This window comes from Pan paniscus, chromosome 20 (assembly GCF_029289425.2).
Source record: "Pan paniscus chromosome 20, NHGRI_mPanPan1-v2.0_pri, whole genome shotgun sequence".
Taxonomy (NCBI): domain Eukaryota; kingdom Metazoa; phylum Chordata; class Mammalia; order Primates; family Hominidae; genus Pan; species Pan paniscus.
The window spans coordinates 62,315,288-62,333,983 of record NC_073269.2 but is presented as its reverse complement, the minus strand read 5'-3'; the positions used below and the strand labels follow the sequence as shown (position 1 = coordinate 62,333,983).

General features: G+C 46.4%; 1 protein-coding gene across 1 annotated transcript in view; it reads right to left on the bottom strand.

Moving 5' to 3' along the window:
* The window catches only part of NLRP5 (NLR family pyrin domain containing 5), a 63,688-nt gene that overhangs the window by 12,682 nt on the left and 32,310 nt on the right, over positions 1-18,696 (bottom strand). The window contains exons 9-12 of the mRNA XM_003809864.5: positions 17,111-17,281; positions 16,184-16,351; positions 11,713-11,883; positions 8,831-9,001 (exon numbers count right to left, since the gene is read on the bottom strand). Coding sequence (XP_003809912.3) covers positions 8,831-9,001; positions 11,713-11,883; positions 16,184-16,351; positions 17,111-17,281 — 681 coding nt within the window. The remainder of the gene's footprint in view (positions 1-8,830; positions 9,002-11,712; positions 11,884-16,183; positions 16,352-17,110; positions 17,282-18,696) is intronic.

Sequence of the window (18,696 nt, the reverse complement as noted above, 5' to 3'; positions counted from 1 at the left end):
TAAAATCACACTAGTTCACCAGCAATGGATCCAAACCAAGAAGACATCCTCGAATTTCCTGAAAAAATACAGGAGCTTAGTTATTAAGCTAATCAGAGAGGGATTAGAGAAATGTGAAGCCCAATGTAAGGAAATCCAAAATATGATACAAGCAAAGGGAGAAATATTCAAGGAAATAGCTTAAAAACAATAAAAAAAATCAGGAAACTTTAGACACATTTTTAGAAATGCAAAATGGTCTGGAAAGTCTCAGCAATAGAATTGAACAAGTAGAAGAAAGAAATTCAGGCTGGGCACGGTGGCTCACACCTGTAATCCCAGCAGCACTTTGGGAGGCCAAGGCAGGAGGATCACCAGGTCAAGAGTTCGAGACCATCCTGGCCAACATGGTGAAACCTTATCTCTACTAAAAATACAGGCTGGGCACGGTGGCTCATGCCTATAATCTCAGCACTTTGGGTGGCCGAGGCGGGTGGATCACCTGAGGTTGGAAGTTCGATACCAGCCTGACCAACATGGAGAAACCCTGTCTCTACTAAAAATACAAAAAATTAGTTGGGCATGGTGGTGCATGCCTGTAATCCCAGCTGCTCGGGAGGCTGAGGCAGTAGAATCGCTTGAACCCAGGAGGCAGAGGCTGCAGCGAGCCGAGATTGCACCATTGCACTCCAGCATGGGCAACAAGAGTAAAACTCCGTCTCAAAATAAATAAATAAGTAAATAAATATATAAATAAATAAATAAAAATAAAAAATAAAAAATAAGTTAGCTGGGTGTGGCGGCACACACCTGTAGTCCCAGCTACTTGGGAGGCTGAGGCAGGAGAATTGCTTGAGTCCAGGAGGCGGAGGTTGCAGTGAGCCAAGATTGCACCACTGCACTCCAACCTGGGTGACAGAGCAAGACTCTGTCTCAAAAAAAAAAAAAAAAATTAAAAAAAAAAATCAGAGCTTGAAGTCAAGGTCTTTGAATTAACCCAATCCACCAAAGACAGAAAAAAGAATATTTGAACAAAGCCTCCAGAAGTCTGGGATTATGTTAAATGCAAACCTAAGAATAATTGGTATTCCTGAGAAAAAAGAATTCTAAAGGCCTGGAAAACATACGTGGGTGCATAACTGAGGAAAACTTCCCTGGCCTTTCTAGAGAACTAGACATCCAAATACAAGAAGCACAAAGAACACCCGGGAAATTAATCACAAAAAGATCTTCACCTAGGCACATTGTCATCAGCTTATCCAAAATTAAGATGAAGGAAAGAATCTTAAGAACTGTGAGACAGAAGCACCAGATAACCTATGAAGGAAAACCTATCAGATTAACAGATTTCTCAACAGAAACCCTACAAGCCAGAAGGGATTGGGGCCCTATCTTCAGCTTCCTCGAACAAAACAAGTATCAGCCAAGAATTTTGTATCCAGCAAAACTAAGCATTTTATATGAAGGAAAGATACAGTCTTTTTCAGACAGACAAATGCTGAGAAAATTTGCCATTGCCAAGACTCCACTAAAAGGAGCTCTAAATCTTGAAACAAATCCTGGAAACACATCAAAACAGAACCTCTTTAAAGCATAAATCACACAGGACTTACAAAACAAAAATATAAGTTAATAAGCAAAAACAAAAAACAAAACCTAAGATACACAGGCAACAAAGAGAACGATGAATGCAACGGTACCTCACATCTCCATCCTAACACTGAATGTAAATGGTCCAAACGCTCCACTTAAAAGATATAGAATGCAGAATAAAGAACTCACCAAGCAACCATCTGCTGCCTTCAGGAGACTCACCTAGCACATAAAGACTCACATAAAGTAAAGGGGTACAAAAAGGCATTTCACACAAATCGACACCAAAAGCGAGCAGGGGTTACTATTCTTAGATCAGATGAAACAAATGTTAAAGCAACAGCAGTTAAGGAGACAAAAAGGGACATTATATAATTATATAATCCTTGTCCAACAGGAAAATATCAAAATTCTAAACATACATGCGCCTAACACTGGAGGTCCTAAATTCATAAAACAATTGCTAATAGACCTAAAAAATGAGATAGATAGCAACACAGTAATACTGGGGGACTTCAATACTCCACTAACAGCACTGGACAGGTCATGAAGACAGAAAGTCAAAGAAACAATGGATTTAAACTATACTTTGGAACAAATGGACTTAACAGATCTATACAGAACATTTCATCCAACAACTGCAGAATACACATTCTAATCAACAGTGCATGGAACTTTCTCCAAGATAGACCATAACAGGCCATAGAATGAGCCTCAATAAATTTAAGAAAATTGAAATTTTATCAAGCACTCTCTCAGACCACAGTGGAATAAAACTGGAAATCAACTCCAAAAGGAACCTTCAAAACCATGCAAACACATGGAAATTAAATAACCTGCTCCTGAATGAGCACTGGGTCAAAAATGAAATCAATACAGAAATTAAAAAATTCTTCAGACTGAACAACAATGACACAATGTATCAAAACCTCTGGGATACAGCAAAGGCAGTGCTAACAGGTTCATAGCCCTCAATGCCTACATCAAAAAGGCTGAAAGAGCATAAACTGACACTGTAAGGTCACACCCTCAAGGAAGTAGAGAAACAAGAGCAAACCAACCCCAAACCCAGCAGAAGAAAGGAAATAACCAAGATCAGAGCAGAATTAAGTGAAACTGAAACAAAAAAACACAAAAGATAGATGAAACAAAAAGCTGGTTCTTTGAAAATATAAAATTGATAGACTATTGGCAAGATTAACCAAGAAGAGAAGAGAAAATCCAAATAACCTCACTGAGAAACGGAACAGGAGATACTACAACTGACACCACCGAAATACGAAAGATCATTCAAGGCTATAAGGAACACCTTTATGCACATAAACTAGAAAACCTAGAAGACATGGATAAATTCCTAGAAAGATCCAACCCTCCTAGCTTAAATCAGGAAGAATTAGATATCCTGAACAGACCAGTAACAAGCAGCGAGATTGAAATGGTAATTTAAAAATTACCAACAAGTCCAGGACCAGACGGACTCACAGAATTCTACCAGACGTTCAAAGAAGAAGTGGTGGCTGGGCGCGATGGCTCACGCCTGTAATCCCAGCACTTTGGGAGGCCGAGGCGGGCGGATCACGAGGTCAGGAGATCGAGACCACGGTGAAACCCCGTCTCTACTAAAAATACAAAAAAAAATTAGCCAGCCGCAGTGGCGGGCGCCTGTAGTCCCAGCTACTAGGGAGGCTGAGGCAGGAGAATGGTGTGAACCTGGGAGGCAGAGCTTGCAGTGAGCCGAGATCGCGCCACTGCACTCCAGCCTGGGCGACAGAGTGAGACTCCGTGTCAAAAAAAAAAAAAAAAAAAAAAAAAAAGAAGTGGTACCAATCCTTTCGACACTATTCCACAAGATAGAGAAAGAAGGAACCCTCCCTAATTCATTCTATGAAGCCAGCATCACCCTAATACCAACACCAGGGAAGGACATAACAGAAACACACACACACACACACACACACACACACACACACACACACACAAGAAACTACAAAGCAATATCCTTGATGAACATAGATGCTAAAATCCTTAACAAAATACTAGCTAACCAAATCCAACAACATGTCAGATAATCCACCATGATCAAGTGGGTTTCATACCAGGGATGGTTTAACATGTACAAGTCAATAAATGTGATACACCACATAAACTGAATTAAAAATAAAAATCACGTGATTTCAATAGATGCAGGAAAAGCATTCGACAAAATCCAGCAATGCTTTATGATTAAAACTCTGAGCAAAGTTGGCATACAAGGGACATACCTTCATGTAATAAAAGCTATCTATGACAAACCCACAGCCAACATAATACTGAATGGGGAAAAGTTGAAAGCATTCCCTTTGAGAACTGGAATAAGACTGAGGTCTTCTGAGCAGCATGCAACATGGTCAAGCCGTGGTGACCTCTGTGACCCACATGTACACATCCAGAAGGCCTCCTGGAGCCAGAAAGTCTAGGATAACAGGAAAACCACAAAAGAAAAACAGCTAGCTCCTGTCTTAGTTGATTAGCCAACCCTGCAACATTCTATCATTGTAACATGCTCTACCCTAACTGATCAATCAACCTTGTGGCATTGTGCCCTGTGACCCCTCCCACCTTGTGACAGTGTACCATGTGACATTCTTCCCCTGCCCGCAATAAACGGTCCCAGACTGTTACTTTCCACTGCTTACCCCTAACCTATAAAACTAGCTCCAGACTATCCCAAGGACAAAAAACCAAACATCACATGTTCTCAACTCATAGGTGGGAATTGAACAATGAGAACACATGGACACAGGAAGGGGAACATCACACACTGGGGCCTGTTGTGGGGTGGGGGGAGAGATAGCATTAGAAGATATATCTAATGTTAAATGATGAGTTAATGGGTGCATACCAACATGCCACATGTATACATATGTAACTAACCTGCATGTTGTGCACATGTACCCTACAACTTAAAGTATAATAAAAAAAGAAAAAAAAACTAGCTCCAATCCCATCACCCTTCGCTGACTCTCTTTTCAGACTCAGCCTGCTCGCACCCAAGTGAATACACAGCCTTGTTGCTCACACTTGGCCTGTTCAGGTTGTCTCTTCACTTAGATGCATGCATAACAAAGACAAGGATGCCCACTCTCACTACTCCTCTTCAATACAGTACTGGAAGTCCTAGCCAGAGTAATCAGACAAGAGAAAGATAAAAAGGGCATCCAAGTCAGGAAAGTCAAACTGTCACTGTTTGCTGACAATATGAATGTTTACCTTGAAAGCTCTAAGGACTCCCCCAGAAAGCTCCTAGAACTGATAAAATAATTCAAGTTTCCAGATACAAGATTAATGTACACAAATCAATAATTCTATACACCAACAGCAACCAAGCAGAGAATCAAATCAAGAACTCAACCCCTTTTACAACAGCTGCAAAACACAACACAAAACAACACAACTTGGGAATATACCTAACCAAGAAGGTAAAAGACCTCTACAAGGAAAACTACAAAACATTGCTGAAAGAAATCACAGACGACATGAACAAATGGACACACATCCCATGCTCATGGATGGGTAGAATATTGTGAAAACGATAACAGTGCCAAAAGCAATCTACAAAATTCAACGCAATCCCCATCAAAATACCACCATCATTCTTCACAGAATTAAACAATTCTAAAATTCAAATGGAACCAAAAAAAGAGCCAGTGTGGCCAAAGCAAAACTCAGCAAAAAGAACAAATCTGGAGGCATCACACTACCTGATTTCAAACTATAAGGCATAGTCACCAAAACAGTGTGGTACTGGTGCAAAAACAGGCACATAGACCAATGAAACAGAATAGAGAACCCAGAAATAAACCCAAATACTTACAGCCAACTGATCTTCAACAAAGCAAACAAAAACCTAAAGTGGAGAAAGACACCCTTTTCGACAAAGGGTGCTGAGATAATTGGCTAGCCACATGTGGGAGAATGAAACCGGATCCTCATCTCTCACCTAACACAAAAATCAGCTCAAGATGTATTAGAGACTTAAACCTGGCTGGGTGCGGCGGCTCACGCCTGTAATCCCAGCACTTTGGGAGGCTGAGGTGGGCAGATCAGGAGTTCGAGACCAGCCTGGCTAACACGGTGAAACCCCATCTCTAATAAAAATACAAAAATTAGCTGGGCGTGGTGGCCGGTGCCTGTAATCTCAGCTACTGGGGAGGCTGAGGCAGGAGAATCACTTGAACCTGGGAGGCAGAGGTTGCAGTGAGCTCAGATCGTACCACTGCACCCCAGCCTGGGTGACAGAGCAAGACTCTGTCTCCAAAAAAAAAAAAAACAAACACCTAAGACTTGAAACTATAAAAATTCTAGAAGATAACATGGGAGAAACCCTTCGAGACATTGGCTTAGGCAAGGATTTCATGACCAAGAACCCAAAAGTGAATGCAATAAAAACAAAGATAAATAGCTGGGACCTAATTGAACCAAAGAGCTTTTGCATGGCAAAAGAATAGTCAGCAGAGGCCGGGCGCGGTAGCTCACGCCTGTAATCCCAGAACTTTGGGAGGCCGAGGCAGGCGAATCACAAGGTCAGGAGATCGAGACCATCCTGGCTAACATGGTGAAACCCCGTCTCTACTAAAAACACACGCAAAAAAATCAGCCGGGTGTGGTGGCGGGTGCCTGTAGTCCCAGCTACCAGCTACTGGGGAGGCTGAGGCAGGAGAATGGCGTGAACCTGGGAGGCGGAGCTTGCAGTGAGCGGAGATCACGCCACTGCACTCCAGCCTGGGCGACAGAGCAAGACTCCGTCTCAAAAAAAAAAAAAAAAAAAAAAAAAAGTCAGCAGAGTAAACAGACAATCCATAGAGTAGGAGAAAATCTTCATAATCTAGAGTCGAGTCTACAATGAACTCAAACAAATCTGTAAGAAAAAACAATCCCATCAAAAAGTGGGCTAAGGACATGAATAGACAATTCTCAAGATATACAAATGGCCAACAAACATATGAAAAAGGCTCAACATCACTAATAATCAGGGAAATGCAAATCAAAACCACAATGTGATACCACATCACCCTTGCAAGAATGGCCATAATCAAAAAATAAAAAACAGTAGATGCTGGGGTGGATGTGGTGATCAGGGAACGCATCCACACTGCTGGTGGGAAAGTAAACTAGTACAGCCGCTATGGAAAGCAGTGTGGAGATTCCTTAAAGAACTAAAAGTAGAACTACCATTTGATCCAGCAATCCCACTACTGGGCATCCACCCAGAGAAAAAGTAGTCAATATTCGAAAAAGATACTTGTACCTATATATTTATAGCAGGACAACTGACAATTGCAAAATCGTGGAACCAACCCAAATACCCATCAATCAATGAGTGGATAAAGAAACACACACACACACATATGATGGAATACTATGCAGCCATAAAAAGGAATGAATTAACAGCATTTGCAGTGAATTGGATGAGATTGGAGACTATTATTCCAAGTGAAGTAACTCAGGAATGGAAAACCAAACATCGTATATTCTCACTGATATGTGGGAGCTAAGCTATGAGGACACAAAGGCATAAGAATGATACAATGGACTTTGGGGATTTTGGGGGAAGAATGGGAGGGAGGCGAGGGATAAAAGACTTCAAACATGGTGCAGTGTACACTGCTTGAGTGATGGATGCACCAAAATATCACAAATCACCACTAAAGAACTTACTCATGTAACCTAGCTGGGCATGGTGGCTCATGCCTGTAATCCCAGCACTTTGGGAGGCCGAGGCAGGCAGATCACCTGTGGTCAGGAGTTCAAGACAAGCCTACACAACATGGCAAAACCCTGCCTCTACTAAAAATACAAAAAGTAGCCAGGTGTGGTGGTGCACAGCTGTAATCTCATCTACTTGGGAGGCTGAAGCAGGAGAATCGCTTGAACCTAGGAGGGGAGGTGGAGGTTGCAGTGAGCTGAGATTGCGCCATGCCACTCCAACCTGGATGACAGAGCCAGACTGTCTCAAAACACAACAAGAAAAGAACTTACTCATGTAACCACCTGTACCCCAATAACTTTTGGAAAAATAATGAGAACTGCATCTGTGTCTGTATCACTAGCAACTAATAAACACAGTAGTAATCAACACAATTGATCCTCATTATTCATGGATTCTGTATTTGTGAATTTTCCTACTTGCTATAATGTGTTGGTAATTCTCCAAATCAATACTGGGAGTGCTCAGTTCTTCCTGGTCATGCACGTGTGCAGAGCAGAGAAGAACTTGAGTCTCCAGACACACGTTGCTCCCAGTGGAGGCTGAACTGATTTCAGCTCTCCACTGTCAACAATGTCCTTTTTGAGGGTATTTAGAGTGCCGTGTTTGTTGGATTTTTGTGCTTTTTGTGGGCAATTTTGTTTGTTTTGTGATGCAGTCTCACTCTGTTGCCCAGGCTGGCGTGCAATGGCACGATCTCAGCTCATGCCAGCTCACTGCCACCTCCACCTCGCAGGTTCAAGTGATTGTCCTGCCTCAGCCTCCTGAGTCGCTGGGATTACAGGTATGCACCACCACACCCGGCTAATTTTTTGTATTTTTAGTAGAGATGGGATTTCACCATGTTGGCCAGGCTGGTCTTGAACTCCTGAGCTCAAGTGATCCACCTGCCTCAGCCTCCCAAAGTGCTGGGATTACAGGCGTAAGCCACCGCGCCCCGCTGCAATAATGTTTAAAATGACCTCCTAGCATAGCGCCAAAGTGCTCTCCAATGCTGGGGAGCGTGGGGAGGCTGTGAGGTCCATCACTTGTGTCAGATGGGCTTTGTCAGGCACGAGTCATGGTGCCGTTGGTCATGTGCTCCATGTTAACGAATCAACGATGTGTATCAAGTAAAAGTCATTGAACAGAAACATGAAATACATTTTCATCGATTGATGAAAACGTGACTAGAGGTTCACAGGAAGCTAACCCTGTACCTCTCCCAGGGGCAATGGCTCCATGCTGGCTGGTTCAGTGCTCAAGAGTGACTTTGTAGAACATGATGACCTCCAATTATGAGAACTGACTGTCCTTGAACAAATGACTTCCCACTGTAAGATAACACAAAGGCAGACACAGAATTTTCCAAGAAAGGATGAAACCTAGGAGACATGGACAGAATTCAGCATATACCAGGTCCCTTCATGTGATGATGTCCACACCCCCTCCCCACTGCTTTCTGCTTTGAGAGCTACACCACGCTATGTTAGAAAGCTAGGAAGTCCTTGCAGGGGAGCAAGGCAGACTCACATCAGCCTCTGCAGACTACAGTGGGGAAGCCTCATGGATCGACACAGTAGATTTACACCTTCGTTCCCCAGGCTGTTGTTGGATAGGCACAGGTGTGTCAAGCTCCGGTTGCTGACGAGGGCTGAGGCCAGACTCTGGCAACCCGTGGCTGTGATGCCACAGTCCTCCAGTCTGCAAGAAGAGAGCCCCAGAGAGGACATGATGAGATGCCTTCTTAAAGTTCCATCTCTCCCTCCTTTACAAGGAGGGGAAAGACGTACCACCCCCATAGTTGGCATGTCCTTGCAGACATATGGTGAAGTCGCATCCTCTCTGCCTTTAACTTGCAAACTCAACTCCAGTGCATCAGCCCCAAAAGAATACTCTAAGTATTGTGGGTGATTAGATCTGCCAGTCACAATGGGGAATGGCTGGGCAACAATCACTGCTCAGCCATTTCCAGTCCCCACATGGCTGTGATGTAAGGCTTTGCCGAAATGAGTAATTTTTCCAATTTATTTATTTTCTTATTTATTTTTATTTATTTATTTGAGATGGAGTCTCGCTCTGTTGCCCAGGCTGGAGTGCAGTGGCATGATCTCAGCTCACTGTAACCTCTGCTCTCAGGTTCAAATGATTCTCCGGCCTCAGCCTCCTGAGTAGCTGGGATCATAGGCATGCACCACCATGTTTGGCTAATTTTTGTATTTCTGGTGGAGACAGGGCTTCACCATGTTGGTCAGGCTGGTCTCGAAGCTGGCCTCCAACTCCTGACCACAGGGGATCTGCCTGCCTCAGCCTCCCAAAGTGTTGGGATTACAGGCGTGAGCCACTGTACTGGGCCAATTTTTCCAATTTAAAAGTACACTTAGGGCGGGCACCGTGGCTTGTGTTTGTAATCCCAGCACTTTGAAAGGCTGAGGCAGGAGGACTGCTTGAGCCCAGGAGTTCGAGACCAGCCTGGGCAACATAGCAAGACTCTGTCTCTAAAAAGAAAAAATTAGCCGGGCATGGTGGTACATGCATGTAGTCCCAGCTACTTGGGAAGCTGAGGCAGGAGGATCCCTGGAGCCTGGGAGGTAGAGGCTGCAGTGAGCTGTGATTGTGCCACTGTACTCCAGAACAGTGAGCAAGACCCACCCCCCAAAACTACATCTAACACATCATGACCCTTAGGCATAAACTAGATACTCTGTCTGCTTTTGAGATGGAGTTTTGCGCTTGTTGCCCAGGCTGGAGTGCAATGGCGTGACCTTGGCTCACCACAACCTACGCCTCCCGGGTTCAAGTGAGTCTCCTGCCTCAGCCTCCCGAGTAGCTGGGATTGCAGGCGCCTGCCACCATGCCCAGCTAATTTTTTTGTATTTTTAGCAGAGATGGGGTTTCACCACATTGGCCAGGCTGGTCTTGAACTGCCGACCTCAGGTGATCTGCCCACCTCGGCCTCCCAAAGTGCTGGGTTACAGGCGTGAGCCACCACACCTGGCTATTTAAGCAGCTTTTTATGTAGCACTGAAGTGATTCCAGACACAGTCTGCTACATGAGTGATATGTGTTTTCCTGTAACGAGAACTTGGAGTGAACGCCCCTTCCCCTTGAGAATATGACACCCAAGATCGAGAGCTCAGATGTCACCCTCTGAGCCTGGATGTCTCACTGCTGATACCAGCACTGCCATCCAGGTAAGATTAAAGGTCACCTAGAGCGGCGCTGTCCAGAATGGGAGCTGCTAGCCCCACATGGCTACTGAGCTCTTGACATGGGTCTAGTGTGATGAGGAAACTGACTTTCCCATTTAATTTAGATTTGGCTGGCCACACGTGGATAGTGGCTGCCATACTGGGTGGCTCAGCTGAATCAGCTCCACCCTTGACTCCCGGCATCACTATCCCAGTACCGTCCAACTGTGGACAAGTGACACGGCCTTTCTGAAGCTGTCTCATCTGTCGATAGGGTTATCAAGAGCACCTGCTCCGTAGACCTGTTTTGAGAACTCGGCGAGGAAGGGTTGGAGGGATTTTAGCGCTGTGCTTGGCACAGCTCAGTAAGCATTGAATAGTGGTTGCTATAACTGCTGCTGCTGCTTCGCCTCCCTGCCTAGATCAGTTATCAGTAAGCAAGTGGGCCAGGCATGGTGGCTCACACCTGTAGTCCCAGAACTTTGGGAGGCCAAGGTGGGAGGATCACTTGGGCCCAAGAGTTGAGGCTGTAGTGAGCTAGGATCTTACCACTGCACTCAGCCTGGGCAACAACAAAACTCTGACACGGAAAAGGAAAGAAGTGATATCCCTTTAGGTGTTAGGGGTGCAGAACTGCTGCCCCCTGCGTTTCCACTCGGAGGCCCTTCTGCTAGAACAACACAGGCCTGGGTTCATCCCTGCACTGGGCTCCCTCGTCTCCATAGAAGGAGGTGGGATTGGGATTTTGGGTGACCCTCCTCCTTTTTGAGCCTCTCTGTGCCCAGAAGCCCAGAATGCATGAGCTCTGGCCTGGACTTTACCAGGCAGAGGGGAGCCTGACCCCCACCCGTGTTCTTTGAGTGACTGAGTGGGTATACCTCTCCAGTCGTGGGGCCAAGCATTCACTAACCCACAGTGTAAGCTGCACACATAAGCCTCACGCCCAGGAGAGCTTTATCAGGAGGGAAGGTCATTATGCAATTTCCACCTGGCTGATTCCCGCGTCCACCTTTTATCTCCATTTAGAGTTTGGGAGCAAGAACAGATGTTTTTCAGGTCACTCTTACACCCCACACTGGGCAGGTCTTGGGAGGTCCCAACTTCCTTCCTCACCCCTGGTTTGTACATCTGCTCATTTCCCTCCCACCATGACCTGGAGAATCGAAGTTACGATAATCCCGGTGGAAGTTACGATAATCCTGGTGGAAAGGAAGTGGCACTCACATCAGCTTCTGCAGGGCGCACTGGGAGACCCTCAAGGCATCACTGAGAGGCGTCACTCCCTGGTCTGTCACCTTGTTTCCTGCCAGGCTCAGAGATTTCAGGCTGGGGGAGGTCGTAAGGATTTGGGAGATCTTCAGGTAACAGGCATGGGTCAATCCACAGCAATCCAGCCTGCAGAGACAGGCAGCATGAAGCAATCCCAGCTCTTGTCCAAAACAGCCCATTTCCCCTCTACTCAGCACACGCCAGCAGCGCTGGCCGTTTTCCTGGTCCTCGAACTCTGTCTGCTCCTGCCTCCGGGCCTGAGAAATTGCTGTTCCTTCCAGTGCAACCTCCCCTCCTCCCTCCCTCAGGTTTTCATGGGGTTCACGTCCTTTCATGTCTCTTGAAGGTCGCCTTTCGGGTAAGCCAGACCTTAAATGGTGCCTACCCCACTTCCCTCCATTGTCTCAACATTCAATAGCAACCCACCCCAGCCAACTTTTTTTTTTTTTTTTTTTTTGAGACAGGGTCTTGCTCTTGTCACCCAGGCTGGAGTGCAGTGGCGCAATCTTGGCTCACTGCAATCTCCATCTCCCGGATTGAAGCGAGTCTCCTGCCTCAGCCTCCTGAGTAGCTGGGATTACAGGTGCCCACCACCATACCTGGCTAATTTTTGTATTTTTAGTACAGATGGGGTTTCATCATGTTGGCCAGGCTGGTCTCAAACTCCTGACCTTGTGCTCCACCCGCCTTGGCCTCCCAAAGCACTGGATTACAGGCGTGAGCCACTGTGCCCGGCCTCCACCCAACGTTCCACATACTTATGTTAGTGCTTGTTTCCTGCCTGTCTTCCTTCCTAGAATGTCATCTCCATGAAGGTGGAGGCCTGGTTGCTTTGTTCTCTATGGTCCCCTTGGCAGCTGCGACAGTGCCTGGTACACAAAGGGCACTCGAGCATTTGCTGAAGGGCACGAGCTTCCGGGATGACCGGCAGTATTTACGAAAGAGGAACGTACACAGCTACCCCACGAGCCAGCACATCCACCCCCAAATCTAACACATCACTTAATTCCCTGTTAACCAAATAGCTTAGCATCTCTGTGACTCAGTTTATGCCCTGGAAATGAGGACAACAGCACTACCGACCTCAGCGATGGTTGTGAGGATTAGAATATTAGAATAGCCAAGAAACACTTAGGCCAGTGCCTGGCTAGGGCAGAGATGAAGGAAGCAGGTTTATTTTATTATTATTATTTTTTGAGACAGTCTCACTCTGTCACCCAGGCTAGAGTGCAGTGGCGCAATCTCGGCTCACTGTAACCTCTGCCTCCCGGGTTCAAGTGATGCTCCTGCCTCAGTCTCCCAAGTAGCTGGGATTACAGGTGCATGCCACCATGCCCGACTAATTTTTGTATTTATAGTAGAGACGGGGTTTCACCATGTTGGCGAGGCTGGTCTCGAACTCCTGACCTCAGGTGAGCCACCCGCCTCAGCCTCCCAGAGTTCTGGGATGACAGGCATGAGCCACCGTGCCTGGTCTGTGTTGAATTTTGGACAGAACTTTTAGAGCTCTCCAAGCCTATACATGCTCCTGCCGTGTGTGTGCACACATCATTCTTTTTGTCTTGTTCAGCTCTCCCTGTGCTGGCCTGTGAGCACCATGAGAGCAGCAATCTCGTTTCGTTCATCAGCACATCTCTGGAACATGTCGTAGTACTACACGCAGAATCAAGCGTCTGTCGTTATTGAATGAAACAATCTCGTTTCATTTATCAGCATGTCCCAGGAACATGTCATAGTACTACACACAGAATCAAGCATCTGTCGTTATTGAATAAAAGAATCTCGGCCAGGCGCAGTGGCTCACGCCTGTAATCCCAGCACTTTGGGAGGCCGAGGCGGGCAGATCACGAGGTCAGGAGATCGAGACCATCCTGGCTAACATGGTGAAACCCTGTCTCTACTTAAAAAAATACAAAAAAATTAGCCGGGCGTGGTGGCAGGCGCCTGTAGTCCTAGCTACTCAGGAGGCTGAGGCAGGAGAATGGCGTGAACCCAGGAGGTGGGGCTTGCAATGAGCCGAGATTTCACCACTGCACTCCAGCCTGGGCAACAGAGCAAGACTCTGTCTCCAAAAAAAAAAAAAAAAAAAGAATCTCAATTCATTCATCAGCATGTCCCAGGAACATGTCGTAGTACTACATGCAAAATCAAGCATCTGTCGTTATCGAATCAAAGAATCTCGTTTCATTCATCAGCACATCCCTGGAACATGTACTATACGCAGAATCAAGCATCTGTCGTTATTGAATAAAGGAAGTTCCAACTCCTCAATGTGATAGTGAAATGGAAACCCTTCACGATGTGGCCCAATCCATCTTCCAACATCAAAGTCTCCCATTTAGAGACTTAGCTGATCATCCCATCCCTCTATCCAATAAGTACTTTGGGGAATACGGGCCAGGTGTTAGGAATAGAGCAGTTCTAGGTTCCGGGAATACAGGAGTGAAGAGAAGAGAGCAACACTCCTGCCCCTGTGAGTTATGAGAAGGTAAATTCATTAGTTGAGTTATGAGAAGGTAAATTCGTTAGACTTCCAGGAAGCTGGACCTAAGTGACTTCATGCTTTTTCCTTCCTTGGCCCCAAATAGCCTCCATCCATCTTTTCCGACAACGTCTATCTTATTTATTCTTTGAATCTAAGCTCCAGCTCTCTGCACTTGTGGTGCAGACAGTGAGCAAAAGAGTGAGCATGCAGCTTCCTCCATCTGTTCCCAGATAAACCCCACACAATGTCAGGCACAGCATTTCCATCCTGAGACAACATTTATGCTTTGGCTAATTTCCCTGGGTTACATCTTCTTAAAGTGCAGTTCCCTGGCTGCCAGGCAAACACCACATGGTGCAAAGCAAATTCTTCTTCTTTCTTACTATTCTTCGATGTTAGTTGATGTGCCAGCTAACAAAGCTCAAAGCAGGGCTTGTACTTGTCTGTCTCAGAATACTTTATTTGGGAGGGCACAGCCGGTGGATCACTTGAGGTCAGGAGTTCGAGGACAGCCTGGCCAACATGGTGAAACCCCCATCTCTACTAAAAATACAAGAATTAGCCAGGCATGGTGGCGGGTGCCTGTAATCCCAGCTACTTGGGAGGCTCAGGCAGGAGAATCGCCTGAACCAGGGAGGTGGAGGTTGCAGTGAGCTGAGATCACGCCACTGCACTCCAACCTGAGCAACTGAGCTAGACTCAGTCAAAAAGAAAAGAAAACTATATAAACATGAAATAGTTGTATCTCTAAACCAAGCTAATCTAATGAAAAAACCACCTTCCCAGGACTTACAAACCACAGTAAGAGCCACAAACTGGGACCGACCAACCAACCAACGTGTCCCTGGATGAATGGTTAAACTGTGGCACTCCATAGCATTGAATGGCCGTCACCAACAGAAAGGAACAAAGTGTGTAACACTTGACTGCTTGGGTGGATCTCAAGCGCTGATGGAGCAAAGCCAGTCTCAGGCGACGATGTACCACACCGATTTCACTTTAAGAGCATTGTCAAAATGACAAGGTTATACAGAGATGGAAGACACACGTGGCTGCTGAGGATTAGGAACGGTGCGGTTAGGGAGGGGTGTGTGACCCCAGAGCATCTTGGTTACTGTGACTGTTACACAAATCTAGATGTAATAAACTGCTATAGAATAATGTACACACACCATACCAGGATCTGTTTCCCAGTTTTGATATTATGCGATAGTATGTAAGATTAACCACTGGGAGAAACTGCCAGACGGGCACTTTTTTTCCTTTGAGACAGAGTTTTGCTCTTGTTGCCCAGGCTGGAGTGCAGTGGCACGGTCTCAGCTCACTGCAACCTCCGCCTGCCGGGTTCAAGAGATTCTCCTGACTCAGCCTCCCGAGTAGCTGGGATTACAGGTGCCTGCCACGCCTGGCTAATTTTTGTATTTTTGGTAGAGATGGAGTTTCACCATGTTGGCCAGGCTGGTCTTGAACTCCTGACCTCAAGTGATCTGCCTGCCTTGGCCTCCCAAAGTGCTGGGATTACAGGCGTGAGCCACCGTGCCCGGCCCAGAAGGGCACATTCAACCTCTATACAATTAAAATCTCGCTGGGTATGGTGGCTCAAGCCTATAATCCCAGTACTCTGGGAGGCCAAGGTGGGAGGACCACCTGAGCCCAGGAGTTCAAGATCAGACTGAGCAAACAAACGAGACCTTGCCTCTGCATGAACAATTTTTAATGAAACTGAGTTTTTTAAATTGTGATAAAGTATTTATAACCGAATGCACTATTTTAACTATTTAGGTGTGCAATTCAGTGGCACTCAACTCCTGCAATAGTCACCACCATCCATCACCAAAACTTTTCCATCTTTGCAGCTCTTTAATTTTTGCCACTTTATGTAATCATTTCAAACGCAAGTAAACGAAGAAAAACAAGGCAAAAGCTCTACCAGAGACGTACCTCAATGACTCCAACAAACATTTTGGGTGTTTTAAGGCTTCACATGCCATCCTTACATCCTCTTCCTTCAGGTGGGTGCCTCCCAAGTTGAGGGATCTTAGGTTACGGTTGGCCATGAGGATTCTCCAGAGGTGCTGCACACCAGGGGTAATCTGTGCATTTCTAAACCTGCAATGGGGAAGGGGAGACACATTCGACACTGGTGATGTTTAGTTGTATCCTCATTTTTCCTTCCCATCCTTTTCCCATTCTAACTTGCAAATTTCTAATTAATTGTATTTCCTTTTAAAACAACGAATACCTGAGTGCCTGTGATGGGCCAGCTACTGGGAATGGTGTATGAAAGAGTATTAACAATCCCTGCCTTGGGGAGCTTAATCCATCCAAACCCGTCCAAACCTGGTGTCAAGGAGCCTGCTTCAGTAACATCATCACAAGGTTTTTTTTTGTTTTTTGTTTAAGATGGAGTCTCACTCTGTCACCCAGGCTGGAATGCTGTGGTGCGATCTTGGCTCACTGCAACCTCCACCTCCCTGGTTCAGGCAATTCCCCTGCCTCAGCCTCCCAAGTAGCTGGGATTACAGGCACGTACCACCATGCCCTGCTAATTTTTTTTTTTATTTTTAGTAGAGATGGGGTTTCACCATGTTGGCCAGGCTGGTCTTGAACTCCTGACCTCAGGTGATCCACCCGCCTCGGCCTCCCAAAGTGCTGGGATTACAGGCGTGAGCCACTGTGCCCGGCCGATCACAAGGTCTTTAGCGACTCCCCACTCTGTGCTTTTGGGAACTTGGTTCCTACACCTTTGGTGGCACTTATGCCCTCAGGCTGCACTTGAAAGGCTTCAGATGGGTCTCTCAGGAGGTAGGGGAGAGCTTGGATAGCGTCATGGGAAGGGATTCTCTCGTAGGGGGCGGGCAGCCTTACATCAGGGTCTGTATCTTGCAGGTGGAATGCCTCAGCTTGGCACACAGGGTCTTCATGGCCCGCTCTGTCAGGATGCTGCTGCCCAGGTCCAGCTGCCGCAGGTGTGGGTGGGTGCCGAGCACAGAGCAGAAATCTTCCCACTGCTCCTCAATGAGGGTCTTACCCCGCATCCTACATCAGGGGGGATAGAAACATGGGCTCGTGGGATGGAGTTTAACATGAGCAGTCGTGACAACACGTCGGAGGAGAGGGACCGAGCTGTCGAGGTGAGACCAGGGTGGCTTTAGAGGCCCTGAGGCAACTTAGCGGCTGCCATCACACTTTGCATGACTAGCCCTGTGTCCACCCTGCCTCCCGGATATATCGATACCTGAGGGGGTATGCAGGCATGACTGGGAACCACCAGCTCCTGAATCAGATTTTTTTTTTTTTTTTTGAGATGGAGTCTCGCTCTGTTGCCCAGGCTGGAGCGCAGTGGCACAATCTCGGCTCACTGCAACTTCTGCCTCCTGGGTTCGAGCGATTCTCCTGCCTCAGCCTCCCGAGTAGCTGGGACTACAGGCGCATGCCATCACGCACAGCTAATTTTTGCATTTTTAATAGAGATGGGGTTTCACCATGTTGGCCAGGATGGTCTCCAACTCCTCATCTCATGATCTGCCCCCGCCTTGGCCTCCTAAAGTGCTGGGATTACAGGTGTGAGCCACCACCGCGCCCAGCCCTGCATCAGATCTTTGCTTCAATTCCAGCCCCACTTGCACGTAAAACTGTGCAACAGCTGTGGAAAACTGTGCAACAGCTGTGGAAAACAGTACAGAGGTTCATAAAAAAATATTAAAATAGAGCTACCGTAGGACCTAGCGATCCTACCTCTGGGTATATACCTGGAAGAACTGAGATCAGGATGTGGAAGAGGTGTTTGGTCTCCCACGCTCACTGTGGTATTTTCATAATAGCTCAGATCTGGAAAACTTACATGTCCATCCATGGACGAACGAAGAACATGTGATACATACGTTAATGGAATATTACTCGACCTTAGAGCAGGACATTCTACCGTTTATGACAGCGTGGACGAACCTGGAGGATATTTTGTTAGGTGAGCTGTACCAGTCACAGAAGGACAAACACTGCAAAATGCTGCACGAGTCTACTTTTTGTTTGGAGACGGAGTCTCTATCTCCCAGGCTGGAGTGCAGTGGCATGATCTTGGCTCACTGCAACCTCTGCCTCCCAAATTCGAGTGATTTTCCTGCCTCAGCCTCCCAAGTAGCTGAGATTACAGGTGCCCACCACCATGCCTGGCTAATTTTTGTATTTTTTTAGTAGAGATGGGGTTTCACCATGTTGGCCAGGCTGGTCTCGAACTCCTGACCTCAAGTGATCCACCCACCTTGGCCTCCCAAAGTGCTGGGATGACAGGCGTGAGCCACCAATACACTGGGCTCATGATTCTACTTTGAAATGTCTAAAATAGCAGAAAATAGAGTGGAGGCTGCCGGGGGCCTGGGGAGCAGGGGAGATGGAGTTATCGTTTCATGGGCATGAAGGGTCAGTGATGTGAGATGAAAAAGTTCTAGAGATCC